Raw genomic sequence first — 21060 nt, 5'->3', positions numbered from 1 at the left:
AGAGTTTTTTAAAAAAAACATGAATTATATTCAATTTTGTCAAATGCTATGTGTATCTCTGTATGAGATAAATCATGGCTTTTCTTACTTACTTATTCTGTTATAGTACTGGTGAGTAGTCTTGATTGATTTTCAAATGTTAAACCAATCTGATATTTCTGAAATACATCCTCCTTGGTCATAATATATTCAGTTTTTATAATCACTGAGTTTTTCTGTGTGTATTCTGTAGCTGTCCTTTGTTATCTTTCCAGGTTTGGGGTTGAAGACTGTCCTATTTTTGTAAGATGAGTTGAGCATTGTTTCATGATGATTTTTCAAGATTGTGTGTGTTATTTCTTCTTCAGTGTTTGTTTGGAAAATTCCACCAACAAAGCCATTTCAGTCTGAAGTTATTTTTGTGGAGATTTAAAATTTCAGAGTGTTAAATTTTTTAACTTGGTTAATATCATAAATACAATACATGTAGTTTCTGGAACAGAACAGATGGTGAAGTATTATTTACTTAAAGCCAAATAACAACTGTGTAGTTCCAACGTACCTTAATATCTTACTCTTGGTGCAGTGAGACAGAAGCTAGGTGTCCTACACATACACACAAAGTTGGTATTGCAGATGAAGAACACTGATAAAATGAATCTGGGCTTGCTCCTGTAGAAGGGAGAGGTAGCTGTCCCACTCCTCTTTTACAAGGAGAAAGAAAAACCTTTGCTCCCTTGGGGAGGATCCTAAATTCTTCCTTTAACCTTTTGGTATATAAATTTCTTCAGGGGAAAAAAAAGACCACTGTCTCCAGCTTCACACCTAGGATGTCATCAGGGCTCCCAGGTTTCAGCACCCCCACTGAAATGTAAATCTCTCTAGAGATCTACCCTTAATAATCACTCTCTCAATCTCATTCTTTGACCTTAGTTCCAAGTTTCATTAACATTTGCTCACAAAGTCCTAACTGTGCAGAAAAGTAACATTATTTTCCATAGAGTCCCACAGTGCTACCCATTTTACTTCTCCATAGGTGACTTCTGGCCAGTTTTTCTACATATGTGCTGTTCCTCATTTTGTTTTAGCCTTTTAACAATGAAGGTCTGTGGTAGGAAGCTGGATAGTTTCCTCTTCAAGTTCTCTTAGCCTTTTGCCTGGCCCAGCTGTACCCAGGTGCAGCAGGGTATACTAATATTTTGCCTACACTTTGCCTTGGTCTGCAAGGAAGAAGTCTGTGGCACATTTTGCCATCCATACAACTCTGTCCAGTCAGTTGAAGCTGATTTAAATGCCTTCCAGCCTGAGGCAGGATCATGCATCACTTCACCTAAATTTTAGGAACAAATTCCACACCTCTTTCTAATGGAATAACTGCACTATAGGTAAAACTGCTCACAGACTGCATGTCTGAGGTCTCCTCTTTCTTACGCTATCAGGTGTTTGCACAAATACTTGAACATTTCTGATAACTATCCCTAGGTGCAAATCACACACATATTCTGATGTAGTAGCCACAAAATAACACAAAGCTGTTTTTTTTTTTTTTTTTTTTCCCACAAAGCTGTTTTTTAAAAATTACCCTTTTGAGTGATGTCAGCATCATGGCAGTTTGAGATATTCATTTTGTCACTCCCCTTCAACCTACAAACAGTAAAACATCTGTAACTCAAGAAATCCTCTGCCCAACACACCAGGACACCAAAGAGTTCCATACATCAATACATCTACAGGTGGGTGGATGAACACACAGAGGAGACAGAACCAGGGGAACAGCAAGGAGTAGATGAAAATGAGCAATTTATAGGGGATAAACAGCTGGGCTTACCCAAAGAAAAATATATTCATTCTAGATTTATATTGTCAGTTCTCAAGGGCTTAATTTCCCAAGTACACAAACAGCTCATACAACTCAACAACAAAAAAATATCCCAATCAAAAAATGGGCAGAAGACCTAAATAGACATTGCTCCAAAGAACACACAGATGATGATGGCCAATAGGCACATGAAAAGATACTCAACATCACTAATTATTAGAGAAATGCAAATCAAAACTACAACAGGATATCACCTCACTCCTGTTAGAATGGCCGTCATTAAAAAATCCACAAACAACAAATGCTGGAGAGGATGTGGAGAAAGGGAACCCTCCTACACTGTTGGTGGGAATGTAAATTGATACAGCCACTATGGAGGACACTATGGAGGTTCCTCAAAAAACTAAAAATAGAATTGCCATATGATCCCACAATCCCACTCCTAGGCACATATCCAGAGAAAACTCTAAGATACATGCACCCCAATATTCATAGCAGCACTATTTACAATAGCCAAGACATGGAAGCAACCTAAATGTCCACTGACAGAGGAAGGGATAAAGAAGATGGGGTACATATATACAATGGAATATTACACTCAGCTATAAAAAAAATGAATGAAATAATACCATTTGCAACAACATGGATGGACCTAGAGATTATCATACTAAGTGAAATAATTCAGAAAGAGAAAGACATATACCATATGATCACTTATATGTGGAATATAAAATATGACACAAACGAACTTATATATGAAACAGAAATAGACTCACAGATATACAGTACAGACTGGTGGTTGCCAAGGGGGAGGGATGGAGCAGATTAGCAGATGTAAACTAGGATATATAAGCATGGATAAACAACAAGGTCCTCCTGTACAGCACAGGGAACTAGATTTAATATCCTGTAATTAACTACAATGGAAATGAATATGAAAATGTATATATATATATAACTGAGTCACTTTTCTGTATACCAGAAACTAACACAACATTGTAAATCAACTATACTTCAATAAAGTAAATTTTAAAATATATATTGTCACTTTTTGGACATTAAACTCAAGGATGTAGAATATTGTAGATAGTAGAGGAGTAAAAACAGCCACACATAACCGAAAAATCATAAGGTAAAGGTAAAAGAAATTTCTAGGACCAGGTGTAGAATTTTATTCCTTACAGTTTTCATGGTATACAGAGATGCTGAAACATGGATATGAAAGCAGGATTGAAAACTGATACTAACTCAGGTGAAATCTGGGGGAAAGCCAAAAGGGATTGAAACAGGGTTTGATGGTCAGGAGAGGTCCACTGCTGACCAACTCTGATGTAATGAAGGGAACATACCATACCTACAATAGAGATGTATGTCTGAATCTGTGGCAAGAATGGCTTGTCCACTCACTGATTTGCTCTTTTGTTGCTTATTTTTATTCCTCATGAATCAGAGCTAGAAAAGAATTAGAGCTTGGGTTTTAGTACTGTTCCTTTATGAGTTAGGGCTCTTAGAATATTGATTTGTTGCTGCTGGGTAGAATGGAAAAGAGAGAGAAGACTGGATGTATACACTGTTGTCATATTCTAGGCGTGAAGAGATAAGGACCTAAACTGATCAACTCCCTGAAACCTAATGCTAACTATTTCCTCTAAATATCCTTGTGAACTAATCTTTCTTGTCACTCTATTTCAGAATTAATTAATAGCAGTAGAAACTATTCAAGAAAGAAGTTTGATGAATTTAACAAAGGTAGAAAATGGTTCCATGATGACAAGCATGAAGGAATTCACTCTGAAGAGAAATCTTATGAATATAATAAAAATGGGAATGGCCTCTGTCTTAATGAAGACTCTGTTCAGCATCAAAAAATTCAAATTTTGGAGCAACCTTTTGAATACAGTGAATGTAGGAAAGCTTTCCATGAGAATTCACTCTTTGTTATACATAAGAATCCTTACACAGGACAGAACACCTGTGAATACACTGAATACAGAAAAACCTTCTGTGATATGTCATCTCTCTTTGCTCATCAGAGAACACATCCAAAAGAGAATCACTATGAATTTAATGAATGTGGAGAAAATTTCTTTGAGGAATCCATTCTCTTTGAACATAATGTTCACCCTTTGAGCCAGAAGTCAGATCTCATTCCAATTCAGAGAAGCCACTCAATTGACAATATAATTGAATATAATGAATGCAGAAACTTCTTCAATGAAAAATTAGTCTTTGGCATACAACAGAGCATACAAACAGCAGAAAAACGCTATGAATGTCATGAATGTGGAAAAACTTTCAACAAGAAGTCAGCCCACACAAGACATCGGAGAACCCACACTGGGGAAAAATCCTGTGAATGTCATGAATGTGGAAAAACTTTCTGCAAGAATTCAGACCTCATTAAACATCAGAGAATTCATACAGGGGAGAAACCTTATGAATGTCAAGAATGTGGGAAATCCTTCAGTGAAAAGTCAACCCTCACCCAACATCATAGAACACACACAGGGGAGAAACCATATGAATGTCATGAATGTGGAAAATCCTTCTCATTTAAGTCAGTCCTTACTGTACATCAGAAAACACACACAGGGGAGAAGCCCTATGAATGCTATGAATGTGGGAAGGCCTTTCTCAGAAAATCAGACCTCATTAAACATCAAAGAACTCACACAGGGGAAAAACCTTATGAATGTAATGAATGTAGGAAATCTTTCTCTGAGAAGTCAACTCTCACTAAACATTTGAGAACTCATACAGGCGAGAAGCCCTATGAATGTACTGAATGTGGAAAATTTTTCTGCTACTACTCGGGTTTCACAGAACATCAGAGGAGACATACAGGAGAGAAACCTTTTGGATGTAATGAATGTGGGAAAAACTTCCGTCAGAAATCAGCCCTAATTGTTCATCAGAGAACTCATGTAAGACAGAAACCCTATGAATGTAATGAATGTGGAAAGTCATTCTGTGTGAAGTCAAAACTCACTGCACATCATAGAACACACACAGGGGAGAAACCCTATGAATGTAATGTTTGCAGGAAATCATTCTATGTGAAGTCCAAACTTACTGTACATCAGAGAACACATTTGGGAAGAAACCCTATAAATATAATAAGTGAGGGAAATCACTCTGGGTGAAGTCAAGAGTTTATAGAACAAAGAACACAAAGCAGGGAGAAAAATCTATTAAGATTTTGAGAACATCTTTGGTCTAAAGTCAGTTCTCATAATACAGCAGAGAACTTACAGAAGGAAGAAAATAATATGATATTCTGGACATAGGAAAATTTTCTACTGGAATTTGGACCATACAGTGTATCAGAAAGCTCAGAGTACAGAAAACCTACTGGTGAATGAATACAGGGAACCTTCTGCCCAAAGCCACACTTCACTAAACATCAGAGAAATCACACAGGGTAGAAACCTCTATCAGTATTCACAGAGAAGACTTCATCCACAGGCCAGAGAAAATGTACAAACTATAGGAAGTTATAGGAAAGCATTTACTAGGAGTTGGTGTTTTATTGGACTTGTGTGAAATGTTTGAAGTAGCATTTCAGTGGACATCAGATAGTAATTTATGTGGGTAGAAACTTTAAGTTAAACCTAAGCTTATCATACATCAGCAATTTTGAACTGAAGTGTCTAGCATTTAGGAAATGTGGAGAACGTTTGCATTTAGACATAGCATTTATACAATTTGGCCTATTGCTGGGTGTGCTATTCCTTCCAATTTAAGGTACTGGACATCAACTGGAACCAGGGGTTGTAAGCAACTCACATGTTTATTGCTCAGGCATATGGAAAACAAGGGAAGATTTTTAGCAAGAGGACCCACCTGCAAGAAGATTTTCTGATGTCCAGGTAGAGAGAGAGAGATATCCTGGTCTTGGTGATATACATATGACAGCAGCTTGCCAGCAGGATTTCTGATTAATTGTGAGGCTGACTAATTTTGAGTGGCCTGTCCTGAAATGGTGGATCAAAGGGGCAATGTAGGTTCCTTGAATGCAGCTACCTGGTGTAGTGGAAGTGGTATGAAATATAGGTAGTTTCTGCCTTACCAGTGTTTTAACAGTTTGGCCAGATGCCATCCTGCTGTGAAGTGTGACCTACTGCAACCAACTTTATTTATCCACATACTTAACATGTTTTGTATGTGATACAATGATTTTTTAAAAAGCAGAACATTCATATACAAACATATACACTGTTAAGTATGGAGCTTTAAAAAGCACAAATAGATTTTACTACTGAGTAAGATACAGTAGTTTGCAGCAGACCAGTGCACTCACTAAGAACAACTAGAAAAGCAGTTCACAAAAAGCATCTATTTACTTGCAACCTACTGTTGCAGAAGCAAAGAGGGCTAGAATGGTAAAATTCAGGAGAGGAGTAAATGACAGAAAGTATATGGGAAAATATAGCTGTTTTTCCTGGGAGCACCTGCTAATTCTGGCTACAGGGAGGAACCTGAATATTGAGCTTGGCTCAGGCAGAGGGCTATAGCTTGGTGGGGCAAGGGGGGTTAGGGTGCAGGGAAACCAGAAACCAGGGAACGGTGAACTTTGCCAGTCAATGCTGGAGTGAAAAATTCTGAAACATGAGAGGCTTCAAACACACAGCCAGTTTCTCAAAATCTTGAGAATACTGACACAGGGCAGGAACTTGAAAATCTAAGCTCTAAAACACAAGCAGATTTTCTTTTTCAGTACTGAGAAAAAAATGAATAGAATTCAGGAACTGCCAGTAGGATGGGCCCCTAGCAAACACAGCATGCTATCAATAAAAGCACAAGGTCATACCAGAGGTAGATTGTACCTTACCAAAACTGCAAACAATCTGAGTCATATTTAAAAATCTACCCAGAAAGAAAACTCATAGGAACAGATGGCTTCACTGCAGTTATTCTAAATATTAAAAGAAGACATAATACCAAACTTTTATAAACTTTTCCAGAGATAGAAAGATAGGAATTTTCCTGTTCACTTTATGAGGCCAGTACAACTTTGATACCAAAACCTTTAAGACATTTCAGGAAAGTAAAGTTATAGACCACTATCTTATGAATTTAGATACAAAATCCTAAAATTAAAAAAATTCCAGCCATATCAAAGGACAATATATCTTGACTAAATGATGTTTACTAGAGGAATCAAAGGATAGATTTAGTATTTCAAATTCAATCCATTTGGCCTTCTACTCCTCTCTCTGATTCTCCTTTCTCCCTTGCACTTTGTAAATTTCTCTTCTGCCTTCCCTTCCTAGAGTTGAAAAGGCAGAATAGGTCTGCCGTGAGGGATGAGAAAGGTGTTGTGGTGATGTGCCAACCTGCATCAAGAGTGCTGGGGGCAAGTGGAAGAGATGGTTAGCATGGCTGAGATACTGGTAACACTGAGCAGATAAGTAAATGTATTGAAGATGATGAGAGCCAGGTTTCTCACTGTTGGAAAAGGTATCTATAAAAATGGAAAGGGGGGAAGCTAGAAAACCACCTGGAGTGTTGGACTGGAATGATACTCATTTTAAATACACAGAAATAATTATAGTAGTCGTGTGTGTGTTTGTGTGTATTTTATGGATCTGTCTACTGACACCTCAGTAGCACTGAGCACACCAATTACCAGGTTATTAATTACTAAATACTATCCTCCCACCAAAAATTGAGCAGGTCTCTGGAGTGATAGCTTATTCCAAGTCAGAGATGGGGAGAAATATCTATCAGACAATAAGAAAATGTTCTAAGAATTATGGAAACATGTCAAAAGAACAAAAGAACTACTTTGGACAGGTTCCAGTGGCCAAATTTGAGACAGTTTGAACATCAAAACAAATAACAACAGAATCATAGTATAAGTGACTTAAAAATGGGAATCCAATAATTTGTACAGATATAAATAAGTGAATAAATACATAGAGGAGGGAAAGCTTTCTTTATAAGCCAACTAATAAATGTAGGAGGAATAATGGCAATAGAAAAAACACTATTTGGCAACCATCATACTGGTAGTTGATTCAGTAAGTAGTTGCCAACATAGGCTAGAGTTTGTGGGTGGAAGTTTAATGAAGAACAGGTATTGGCATTATCTCCAAATATTTCGCCACAAAATACTAATCAACTAAAAGGTGAAAATGGTGGTTTTTATGATAAACCTGGCAGACACCAACATAATCAAGTGATCAAAGTTCACTTCACCAATGGTAGGACAGGTCAACGTAATGTACTCCCTGGTGAGATGCTCTGAGAAGAGCCAACACATTTGTGCTCTATTCTTACCAAGAAAGCATAGCCAGAGTATGCTAATGCGGAGATACCAGATGAAGCCGCTTGAAAGGTTATATTATAGAATGTAAAGCCTGTATTTAAATTGTCAAGGACATAAAAGGAAAAGACTGGGAGACTGTTCCAGGTTGGAGTAGACTGAAGATGTTTTAAAATAAAAACAAAAAGGAAAAATAGAATAGTTGGGACAATAAAGAGTGTGTAAATTGGATGGTAGTGTTTATTTCCAGACTTGGGTCCATAAGTAAGTAAGTGTTCAGGAAAATACACAAGTACATAGGGGAAATGAAGTCTCGTGTCTGCAGGTTATTTTCAAACGCTTTAGAAAAAGAGTAATGAGTGTGTGTGTAGAGACAGAGTTCAAGTATGTGGGGACAGATGGAGAAAATGCAGTGCACAGGGGGAAATCGGAATGAGTTTTTTCTACTAGTGACTGTAGTAAGTTTGAAATCATATCCAAGCAAATACTTACTTAAAAGTTTAAGTCAATTGATGTAGCCTACCACATTAGAAAAAAATAAGTTAAACCATATTAGTGTCTCAGTAGATGTAGAATACATTTGATAGAACTTTACACATATTCATGATTAAAAAACTACACTAGAAATAGAAGGAAACTTCATTAAAAACAAACAAAAAGCTAACATACAACAAACATCAAACTAAGTAGATGAATACTGGAATATTTCTTCCTGATATTAATAATGAGACAAGGACCTCCCTGGTGGCACAGTGGTTAAGAATCCACCTGCCAGTGCAGGGGACATGGGTTCGAACCCTGGTCCAGGAAGATTCCCACATGCCACAGAGCAGCTAAGCCTGCGTGCCACAACTACTGCAGCCCGCACGCCTAGAGCCCGTGCTCCGCAATGAGAAGCCTGCGCATCACAACAAAGAGTAGCCCCCACTTGCCACAACTAGAGAAAGCCCACGTGCAGCAATGAAGACCCAACGCAGCCAAAAATAAATAAATTTAAAAAAATAATAATGAGACAAGAATGCTTGTTACTACCACCACTACTGTCTAACACTGGACTGAAGGTTTTAGCTAGGTCAGGTCAGTAAGGCCAAATAAAAATAAAAATAAGACATAAAAACTGGGAAGATTGAAGTAAAACTCATTATTTGCAGGTAATACCATTGTTTACATTTAAAAGTCTGTGGAAAAATTATTAGAAATATGTGAATTTAGCAAACTGGCTATATAAAAATTATATTTTTATGTATAAACAACCAATAGAAAAGTGAAGCCAGGAGAATTGCATCCTTCCTGGATAGGGTGGCAAAGACCAGATTTATTCTCCTGCCTGACATAATTGGGGAAAGGGGAAACAGAAAAATAAAGGAAATAATTATGTTCAAGTCACTGGACATACAACAGCCCTAAAACAGTTCCAGAAATCCAAAAAGTGCATCACAAAATTAGAAGTTCAAAGACAAAAATAAATGAAAGGGTGTTAAGAATGACTTGTGGGGAGAAGATGGCAGAGTAGAAAGAAGTGAACTCACTCCTTACGGAACCATCAAAATCACAACGAACTGCTGAACAACCACTGACAAAAAAAAAAAATGCTGGAACCTACCAAAAAAGATACCCTACATCCAAAGACAAAGAAGAAGCAACAAAGAGACAGTAGGAGGGGCACAATCACAATAAAATCAAATCTCATATATGCCGGGTGAGTGACTCACAAACTCGAAAACAGTTATACCACAGTCCTCCCACAGGAGTGAAAGTTCTGAGCTCCCAGCCTGGGGGTCTGGCAACAGGAGGAGGAGCCCCCAGAGAGTCTGGCTTTGAAGGCCAGTGGGGTTTGATCACAGGAATTCCGCAGGACTGGGGTAAACAGAAACTCCACTCTTGGAGGACGCACAAAAGGTCTTGTGTGTACCAGGACCCAGGGAAAAAAGTGGTGACCTCATAAGAGACTGGGCTAGACTTACCTGCTAGTGTTGGTCTCCTGCGGAGGCGGGGTTGGCTGTGGCTCACTGTGGGGACAAGGACACTGGTGGCAGCAGTTCTGGCAAGTACTCACTGGCCTAAGCCCTCTTGGAGGCTGACATTTTCTCACCAAGACCTGGCCCCACCCAACAAGCCTACAGGCTCAGTGCTGGGACACCTCAGACCAAACAACCAACAGGGCAGGAACACAGCCCCACCTAACAGCAGACTGGCTGCTTAAAGTCGTCCTGAATAAACTGCTGCCTGATAGACAGCCCGACATGGCCCTGCCTACCAGAATGACAAGACCCAGTTCCACCCACCAGTGTGCAGTTACCAGTCCTTCCCACCAGGAAGCCTGCATAAGTCTCTTAGCCAGCCTCATCCACCAGGGGGCAGGTAGCAGAAGCCAGAAGGAACTACAACCCTGCAGCCTGCAGAATGGAAACTGCAATCACAGAAAATTAGACAAAATGAGACAGCGGAGGAATACGTCCCAGATGAAGGAACAAGATAAAACCCCAGAACACCACCTAAGTGAAGTGGAGATAGGCAATCTACCTGAAAAAGAATTCAGAGTAGTGATAGTAAAGATGATCCAAGATCGTGGGGAAAAAAATGGAGACACAGATGGAGAGGATACAAGAAATGTTTAACAAAAACCTAGAAGAACTAAAGAACATACAAACAGATGAACAATACAATAACTGAAATGAAAAATACACTAGAAGGAATCAATAGAATAATTGAGGCAGAAGAATGGATAAGTGAGCTGGAAGACAGAATGGTGGAAATCACTACCATGGAACAGAATAAAGAAAAAAGAATGAAAAGAAATGAGGACAGTCTAAGAGACCTCTGGGACAACATTAAACACACAAATATTTGCATTATAGGGGTCCCAGAAGGAGAAGAGTAAGAGAAAGGACCTGAGAAAATACATGAAGAGATAATAGCTGAAAACTTCCCTACCATGGGAAAGAAAATAGTCACCCAAGTCCAGGAAGGGCAGAGAGTCCCAGGCAGGATAAACCCAAGGAGAAACACGCCAAGACACATAGTAATCAAATTGACAAAAATTAAAGAAAAAATATTAAAAGCAACAAGGGAAAGGCAACAGATAACGTACAAGGAAACTCCCATAAGGTTATAAGCTGATTTCTCAGCAAAAACTCTGCAGGCCAGAAGGGAGTGGCACAATGTATTTAAAGTTATGAAAGGGAAAAACCTACAACCAAGAATGCACAGCAAGGTTCTCATTCAGATTCAACAGAGAAATCAAAAGCTTTTCTGACAAGCAGAAGCTATGAGAATTCAGCACCACCACACCAGCTTTGCAACAAATGTTAAAGGAACTTCTCTAGGTGGGAAAGAAAAGACCACAACTAGAAGCAAGAAAATTATGAATGGAAGAGCTCACCAGTAAAGGCAAACATACAGTAAACAGAGGAAATTATCTGCACACAAATATGATATCAAAACCAGCAATTGTGAGGAAAGCACAAGTGCAGGATATTGGAAATGCATTTGAAATTAAAGATCAGCAACTTAATACAATCTTATTTTTTTACATAGACTGCTATATCAAAACCTCATGGTAACTGCAACCGAAAATCTACAATAGATACACACACAAAAAAGAAAAAGGAATCCAAACACAACACTAAAGTTAGTCATCAGATCACAAGAGAAAAAAAGGAAGGTAAGAAAAAACACCTACAAAAACAAATCCAGGGCTTCCCTGGTGGCGCAGTGGTTGAGAATCTGCCTGCCAATGCAGGGGACACGGGTTCGAGCCCTGGTCTGGGAAGATCCCACATGCCGCAGAGCAACTGGGCCCGTGAGCCACAACTACTGAGCCTGCGCGTCTGGAGCCTGTGCTCCGCAACAAGAGAGGCTGCGATAGTGAGAGGCCCACGCACCGCGATGAAGAGTGGCCCCGCTTGCCGCAACTAGAGAAAGCCCTCGCACAGAAACGAAGACCCAACACAGCCAAAAATAAATAAATAAGTAAATAAATAAGTAAATAAAGGAGTTCCTTTAAAAAAATAAAAATAAAAATAAATGAAAGGATTTACTTAGTGTTGATGACTGAAGACTGATTTCTCCCTAAATTGAATGAATGATTCAGTGCAACCCTAACTGCCATCCAACAGCAGGTTTTGTTGTTGGAAATTATGAATTTAAAATGTATTTGCAGATGCAGTGACCAACAATAGCTGACACAGTCTGAAAATAGCAAAATAAAGCTGCAGGACTCAGATTGCTACATAACTAGACTGTTACAGGCAGACCTCAGAGTTATTGGCTTGGTTCCGGACCACAGCAATAAAGTAAATATTGTAATAAAGCGAGTCACACTGGTTTCTCAGTGCATATAAAAGTTATGTTTATACTGTAGTCTGTTAAGTGTGCAATAGTGTTATATCTGTTGATAAAAAATGCTAACCACCATTAGAGCCTTCAGCAAGTTGTAATCTTTTTGAATAGTAACATCAAAGATCACTGATCACAGATTGCCCTAACAAGTTTAAAAATGAAAAGTGTGAAATACAGTGAGAATTACCAAACTGTGGCACAGAGACATGAAGTGAGCAAATGCTATTGGAAAAAAATGGCACTGATAGACTTGCTTGATGCAGGGTTGCCACAAAACCTTCACTCTGTAAAACATGCAATATCTGTCAAGTGCAACTAAGTGAAGCACAATAAAATGAAGTATGTCTGTATAGTCACAGCGATGAACAATGTTGAGAAACAGGTCCAAGCATACTGATAAATGACAAAGGTCACATGTAGTACTGTGGTGAAAAGATGGTTTTCATCATAAATGGTACTGGGATAATTGGCCCGCTATATGCAAAAAAGAAACATCTTGGCTGTAACCACCTACCATGCACAGAAGTCAATTTCATATAGATTGTACATCTAAATGTGAAAGGAAATACAATAACACTGGTAGAAAATACAGGTGAACATCATGACCTTGGGTAAGACACGTTAAACAAAAACAATATAGAGAAATTTGCACTGGAATTAAATGCTGTTTGTTCAAAAAACACAAGTTAAAAGCCAGTGGCAGACTGGGAGGAGACAATTGCAGTGCATGTTTCTAACCAAGGACTCTCACACAGAATATGTAAAGAGCTCCTATAAATCAAAAAAGTCAGAAAAATTAGCAGAAAAATGTAAATCGAACATAATTTACAAAGAGTATATTTAACTGGCAAGTAAACATGTGAAAACTTGATCAGCTTCAGTAGCCATCAAGGAAAGGTAAATTATAACAAAAATTTAATACCACTACACAGCAGAATGGCTAAAATGATTTTTTAAAAACTGATGAAGATATGAAGCAACTGGGACTCATACAAGTTTGGTGGAAATCTAAATTGTACACTTTGGGAAACAGGCTTTTTCTACTAAAGCTGAGCAGGCATGTTAATTTTGGGGTTTTTTTGTTTTTTGTTTGTTTTGCTACTTTTTTGTTGTCGTTTTTGGCCGTGCTGCACAGCATGCGGGATCTTAAGCATGGAGTCCTAACCACTGGACTGCCAGGGAATTCCCCTAAATTCTGGATGTGTAATTGTACTTCTAGGCATATATCCAACAGATAAATACAAATATTTTTACTGAAAGAGTATTCACAGTAGTACTATTCTCAATAGCCCGGATACAGACAACAGCACAAATGTCCACCAACACTAGAATGGATACATAAATGTGCTCTATTCACTCAGTGATACACTCTACAGCAGTGAGAATGAACCAACCACAACTGCATGCATACAAAAGAAACAGCACAAAGGAGTACATACTATATTTCACTCAAAAAGGCAAATTTAATATGTGGTGTTGGAAGTTGGGATGGTAGTTGCCTGGATTGACTTGAGGGAGCTCCTCTGGTGTTAACAGTGTTCTGGTTTTTTATCTGCATATTGATTGTAGGTGATTGGCAAAAGTTATTGTGAATATTTATATATACTCATAGTTTAGTATAACTGTTCCTTAATAAAAAGCAGAAAGTCTGAACATGTTGGCTCTCTGAAATCCCTCCAATAGTTTCTCAGTTCTTAAAAAACACACAACACAAATAAGATGATTCATTAGGATAACAGCAGTAAGTATGTATGTGAAGAATCCCTGTGTGATGTGCTAACGTATGTGAATATATTACATAACATATTTTGATCCCTTAGCTATGTGACAAAGATTTTTCACGTTAAATGCTAACCTATTTCTCTTAATATACATTTTAAGGCAAATAATATTTTACAGTTGTCAAGTTTACCATACCTAGTATATGTTCTCTTACGGTTTCCTGGCATATGTAAGTGGATATGGCCAGTGTTTTCTATTAACTCTTTAATAAAGAATTTAAACATTGTGTTTATTAAGTTTTCATGTGCCTCAGCATCTACCAGTGGGTATAATGAAAATACTAATTAAACAAAATAAGCATTATCATGTTAATTAAAGAAAGCAGATTTGAACTACTTCAATTCAACACAGTATTGCTTTCCATTATATGAAGAAAATATCCTGTTAAAATGTTCAGATGAGACATCTAGGTATGAGTTGTATAATCCAAGCTAAACAGGAAATATTTACATCTGTATTATGATGTTGTGTGTATATTTTTCCTATTCCTTTCTTCCCAATAAACAGGAGGATGTAGAGTTAGATACCAGATTGCTTGAGTTTATATGCTCTCTGGCTTTGTCTCTTAAAAGATTTGTGACAAATTAACTGTCTGTACTCAGACCCTCATCTATAAAATGGGGACATTAGTAGTGCCTACTTCATAGTGGTGCTCAGAATAATTTATGAACTATGAGTTATGCATGCATTAGCTGTTATTTCTTGAATTAGCTTTCAAACAACTGATAGATTCTTACAAACTCTTTATTCCCTATACTCATTTTTTTCCCTTGGTAGCATAGCCTTGATTTGTATTTTTTTACCTTAGTCTTAGAATGCTCAGAGTAAACCTTGATTAGATTAAGCCAGTCATGAAAAAGTTTCTCCTCAGGGATTTGTTTGGGATTGGCACATGTCCTAATTCTGGCCAGAGCTGTTTGCATAGGTGTTCTGAAAACTTCTGGAAAGGCTTCTTTCTTATGCAGCTGAAATTTTTCATGTCTGGACATGACCCTTAGTTATATCCTGCATCTCTGAGCAGTAGGTGAAGACTGAGGGTGGTAGAGCAGAGAGAGAACAGATTTGGATTCATGAGGATGTCATTCAGCTCTTTAACTGTTCTGCAGTGAGGATAGTTGGAGGCTGTACTCAGCAGTGAGCAGAACTCAGAGTAGCTTCCCTGCCCAGGCAGGGCCACAGAACAGCCCCCAAGGCTGGCAACACTCTTGTTTGGGGAGTTAATCAGGGAGAACTGTGCCCCAAGTTCCTTGGCCAGACATGGCCCAGTGTCCTGGTTCTGCAGATGTGCAGTGCTGCTGGCCATGCTCTCTGCTGAAGTGCTGTTGGGTTAAGCAGCTTTCCAGGCGCTCAGGTCAGGCTTCCTGGTAGGGTGGGGCTATGTATTAGCTCCCCTGCCTGGCTGGAGTTGGGGGAACAGCTCCACCAAGCCTTGCAAGGCTATTTTTTTTGTGGTCTTAACTCAATCCAGCTCTGTGGTCCTGCCTGGGCAGGGAAGCTACTCCATAGCTCTACCCATTGCTGAATACAACCTCCAACACTACCAATCATGAAACCTAACCAGAACTCCTGGGAATCTCAGTAGCTCACCCTGAAGCCCTGATTACAGTGGCACTTGAGCAGAGAGTTTGACCAGCAGCTCTGCATCTGCAGAACAAAGACAGTGGCCCCATTTGTCCAGGGAGCTTAGTGCACAGTTCCATCTAACTTGATCTCCAAACAAAGAGCCCTGCCAGCCTTGGGGGCTGATCTTCTGCCCCAGCTGGGCAAGGATGCTCATTTATAGCCACACCCAAAGTGAATACAGCTTCCAGCCTGGCTTGACCAAGAAACCTAGCCAGATCTCCTGGGAATCTGTGTAGCCCATCCTGCAACTCTGATTACAGCAGCACTTGAGTAGAGAGCACATCCAGTGGCCCTACCCATTTGACAGAGCTAGGACAGTGGTCTGTCAGGTCACAGAACTTGGTGCATATTTCTGCCTAATTTGATCCTCAAACAAGAGACTTGCCATGCTTAGGGCCTGTACAGGGGCCCACCCTAATAAGGAAACTAATTTGTAACCCCTTCCATTGCTGAATAGAGCCTTCAGCCCATCCAATTAGGGAGCCTAACCAGAGCACAAGACGAGCTGCCTAGCCCATCCAACACCCCTGCTTACAATGGCACTTGAACAGAGAGCAAAGCCCTTGGCTTTCCTCATCTGCAGGGAAAATCTGGTGGCCCCATCTAGCCAGGGAATTTGATGTACAGTCTTGCCTTATTTGGGTCCCCAAACAATGAGCTGTGCTGGCCCTGGGACCTGTTCTTCACCCCACCAGGGTAGAGAAGCTCATTCATAGCTCCATCTAACTGCTGAGTATAGTACTGATACCTAGTCCTGACTGTCCAGGAAGCCTGACCAGAGAACCCAGACAACAGCACAGCCCACCCTATGGCCTCACTTGAGCAGGAAACCAAGTCAGCAATTTCTATTCAAATGTTTTCAGCCAGAGGCAGCCCCTCCTGACCTCAGAGCTTGGGCAGAGCCTTGCCCCAAAAGAGGTGGAGAGCAAGCCCCAATTGCCCAAAGTATGCTACCAGTTGACATGTCCAGAAACCGAAACTGAGCTGACTGGTGAAGAACTGACTTTACCAAAGTTAACCTGTGAAGTCTGGAAGAGGAGACCATTTGCTCAAATGCAGAAACCAACATATGGATTCAAGGATCATGAAAAATCAAGTAAACATGACACCACGAAAAGAAACTAATAAAGCTCCAATAACACCCTAAAGAAATGGAGATCTAGGAACAGTCAGACAAAGAATTCAGAATAATCCTCTTAAATAAGATTAGTAAACTACAAGAACACAGAGATAACTAAAGGACATTAGGAAAACAATGCATGAACAAAATGAGAAGTTCAACAAAGAAATCATCAAAAAAAATTAAGAGCTGAAAAAAAAAAGAAACTGCACTGAAGAATTCTGTAGTGTTTCAACAGCAGGCTCAACCATGCAGAAGAAAGGATCAGAGACCTAGAAGTTATCCAGTCAGAGGAACAAAAAGAATAAAGATTGCAAAAGAGTAAAGAAAGACTACACGACATGTGGGGCACCATCAAAAGCAACAATATCCTCATTATAGGAATTCCAGAAGGAAAAAAGGGACAGATGGCATATTTAAAGCAATAATGTCAGACTTCCCAAACTTAGGGAGAGAAATGGACATCCAGATCCATGAGACCCAAAGGACCCCAAATATGTTGAATCTGAATAGGGCTACACTGAGACACATTATAATTAAATTGTCAACAATCAAAGACAAAGAATTTGCAAAGCAGGAAGAGAATGGAGACAAGTTACATGCTAGGGAACCTCCATAAGACATGGTGGATTTCTCAACAGAAACTTTCCAGGCCAGGAGAAAAAGGAATGATAAATTAGAAACTGCTAAAGGAAAAAAAAAACCCTGTCAACCAAGGATTCTATAGCCAGCCAAGCTGTCCTTCAGAAATGAAGGAGAGATAAAGACCTTCCTGAACAAATAAAAGCTGAGAGAGCTCATCACCATTAGATCTGCCTATAAGAAATGCTAAAGAAGCTCTCTGAGTGGAAGAAAAGGACACTAATTATATAATCATAAAAACATAAGAAGGTAGGACAAAACTCACTGGTAATGGTAAATATATAGTCAAAGTTAGATTCTGTAATATAGTAATGGTGGTACATAGTTCCCTAACTCCAGTTTAAAACTAAAAAAAAAAACAGTAAAAAATTAGCATAAGTAAAAATATCTATTATTGTATATGCAATATGAAAAATATGTAAACTGTAACATCAATAACCTAAAATGTGAGGGGGAGGAGAAGTAAAAGTGTAAAGCTTAGGAATGCTATTGAAGTCTTGTTATCAGTTTAAAACAGGGTGCTATAATTTTAAGATATTTTATGTAAGCCTCATGGTAACCACAAGGGAAAAACCTGTAGTATTCATACACACAAAAAACATGAACATGATAATGAAGTCAAAGTATACTGATTCCAAAAGACATCAAACACAAACACAGCAGGATAAGAAGGAACAATGGATCTACAAAACAATCAGAAAACAATTAACAAAATGGCAATAGTAAGTTCTTACCTATCAATAATTGCTTTAAACATAAGTAGATTAAAGTCTCCAATCAAAAGACAAAGATGGCTAATTGGATAAAACAATAAGATCCAATGACATGCTGCCTACAAGAGACTCACTTTAGCCTCAAAGACATACATAGACTAAAAGTGAGGGAATGGAAAAAAATATTTCCTGCAAATGGTAACCAAAAATAGCAGAGGTAACTATATTTATGTCAGACAAAATAGACTTTAAACTGACACTGGTAGAAAGAGAGAAGTTTTATACACACACACACATGTAAAGGGATCATTCCATCAAAAAGGTATATAACGTTTGTATATATTTATGCACCAACATTGAAGCAACTAAATATCAATATATAAAGTAAAACTACAAGGGCTAAAAGGAGAAATAAACAGCAATATAGTAAGAGTGGGGGATTCTAATACTGTACTTTCAAAAAGGATAATCATCCAGACAGAGAATCAATAAGGATCCAGTGGTTTTAAACAGAACTACATACCAAATAGCCCTGATAGACATATACAGAACATTCTATCCAACAACAGCAGAATATGCATTCTCATCAAGTGCACATGGAACATATTCTAGGACAGACCATATCTTAGGCCACAAAACAAATCTTAGCAAATTCAAGGAGGTTGAAATCATACCAAGTATCTCCTCAGACCACAATTACAAGGAACTAAAAATCAGCAGGAGGATAACTGGAAAATTCATGAATACACAGAAAATAACAACACACCCTGAACAATGTCTTAAAGCAATTAAAAGGGGAATAAAAAAGTATCTTGAGACAAACAAAAATGGAAAGACAACATACCAAAACTTACGGGATGCAGCAAAAGCAGTTCTAAGAGGAAAGTTCATAGCAATAAATGCCTACATTAACACATTATTGACCGGAGATGTATTAATACATCTTTTGTTACCCAAATGTTACTGACCAGAGACATATCAATATGTTTTTAGAGAGTGATAAAATTTACATCACCATGCGAAGTTGTTAGAGCTTAGAATTGATCAAGGGTTCATTATACAACTTATGATTGCCATTACCATTCACATTTTGCTCCGTTAGGTTTTTGTTCCAACCTTGTGCATAGTTTATTGTCATAAAATTTTCAAAAATGACACGTTGCAAAATTTTGAGTGAAGAAGAATTTTTCGGTGAATTTTATGCAGATACTTTCTCTGACTGTCCAAGAGGCATATATACTAGCGTATCAGAAAATGATAGTTCTTCAGAATATAGTTCTGATTCAGACGATGTGAATATTACACCAAAAAAAGACAAAAAAGTCTTAGTGACTGATTCTGATACGTAAAGGGAAAATGAAACTTACAGTGCTGCAGAATGCTCCTTTGCTTCTACAGAAGAGTGGATTGAAGACAACATTTCAGGAAAATTAGAAGACTTTACAGGTGTGTCAGGTGTAACTACTGAATGTAATAACCAGCAAAGTGTTAGTGAAATAACAGAATTAATTTTGGTAACTTGTTCGAGTTGGTCACTTCTCAAACTTGTATCACCAACAGAATGAAAAATCATATAAAAAGTATGATAAGGCTTTAAAATGGACTGATGTAACCAACAGTGACATGAAGAAGTTTCTTGGATTAATAATTTTGATGGCACAAATAAGAAAGTCACACTGGAAAGGATATTGGTTGACTGATCCCTTACTTGAAACACCTATCTTTCCAAAGATTATGGCGAGAAGAAGGTTCGAACAAACAATGACATTTTTTCACTTTAACAATAACTTGGAAACTCCACTTCCTGCAGACAGAATTTCAAAAGTTAAACCTCTTTTGGATTATTTTCTACCAAAATTTCAATCAATCTATATACCCCAACAAGAACTATCACTTGATGAGGCAATGATAAAGTGGAGAGGATGACTCAGATTCAAAACCTATAATTGGGGAAAACTCACAAAATATGGAATTTTGGTCAGGATGGTTAGCAAAAGTGAAACTGGATATATATGCAACCTTGAGATTTACACAGGTGAAGGAAAGAAACTGCAAGAAACAATATTATCAGTCCTACAACCTTATCTTGGTTCATGGCACCATACTTACCAAGACAATTATTACAACAGTGTGTCCACATCTGAAATATTGTTGAAAAATAAAACCAGAGTTTGTGGGAATATAAGAGAGAATCATCGTCTACCAAACCAATTAAAGGAGAAATCTGAAAATCTATGTGGGGGCGTGGGGGGAATGACATTCTTATGGAAGGGAAAAGTGATTCTTCTTATATGGAAAGACAAGAGGCTAGTCCGCATGGTGACAACTATTCATGACACCTCCACAGAATCTACAGGAAAGGAAGACAGAAGGACTGGCCATCAGACAACTAAGCCCACTTATGTATTAGAGTATAATAAATATATGAAAGGAGTTGATTGATCTGATCAATAACTGGCAAACTTCAATATCTTCCAGAAAACTCAAAAATGGTATAAGAAAGTGGGTTTCTATTTGAGTAATTGCAGTTTATTCATGCGTTTAAAATTTATTGTAGGGACTTCCCTGGTGGTCGTGGGTAAGACTCCACACTCCCAATGCAGGGGGCCCGTGTTCGATCCCTGGTCAAGGAACTAGATCCCGCATGCATGCCACAACTAAGATTTCGCATGTCACAACTAAGAGCCCACATGCTGCAACTAAGAATCCTGCATGCCGCAACTAAGAGTCCTCATGCCACACTAAAAAAGATCCTGCAGGCCACAACTAAGAC

At 38.5% G+C, this 21060-nt stretch overlaps 1 protein-coding gene across 2 annotated transcripts in view; it reads left to right on the top strand.

Moving 5' to 3' along the window:
• LOC309643121 (uncharacterized protein) overlaps positions 1-20720 on the top strand; it is a 60133-nt gene extending 39413 nt beyond the window's left edge. For both annotated transcript variants that reach the window (XM_082425584.1, XM_082425585.1), the window contains exon 5: positions 3491-20720. In XM_082425584.1, coding sequence (XP_082281710.1) covers positions 3491-4941 — 1451 coding nt within the window. In that variant the 3' untranslated portion in view covers positions 4942-20720. The remainder of the gene's footprint in view (positions 1-3490) is intronic.
• Positions 20721-21060: the final 340 nt, after the last annotated feature.

The sequence above is a fragment of the Balaenoptera physalus genome, assembly GCF_965194825.1.
Source record: "Balaenoptera physalus genome assembly, chromosome: 14".
NCBI lineage: Eukaryota > Metazoa > Chordata > Mammalia > Artiodactyla > Balaenopteridae > Balaenoptera > Balaenoptera physalus.
This window is presented reverse-complemented; position numbering and strand designations above follow the sequence as displayed.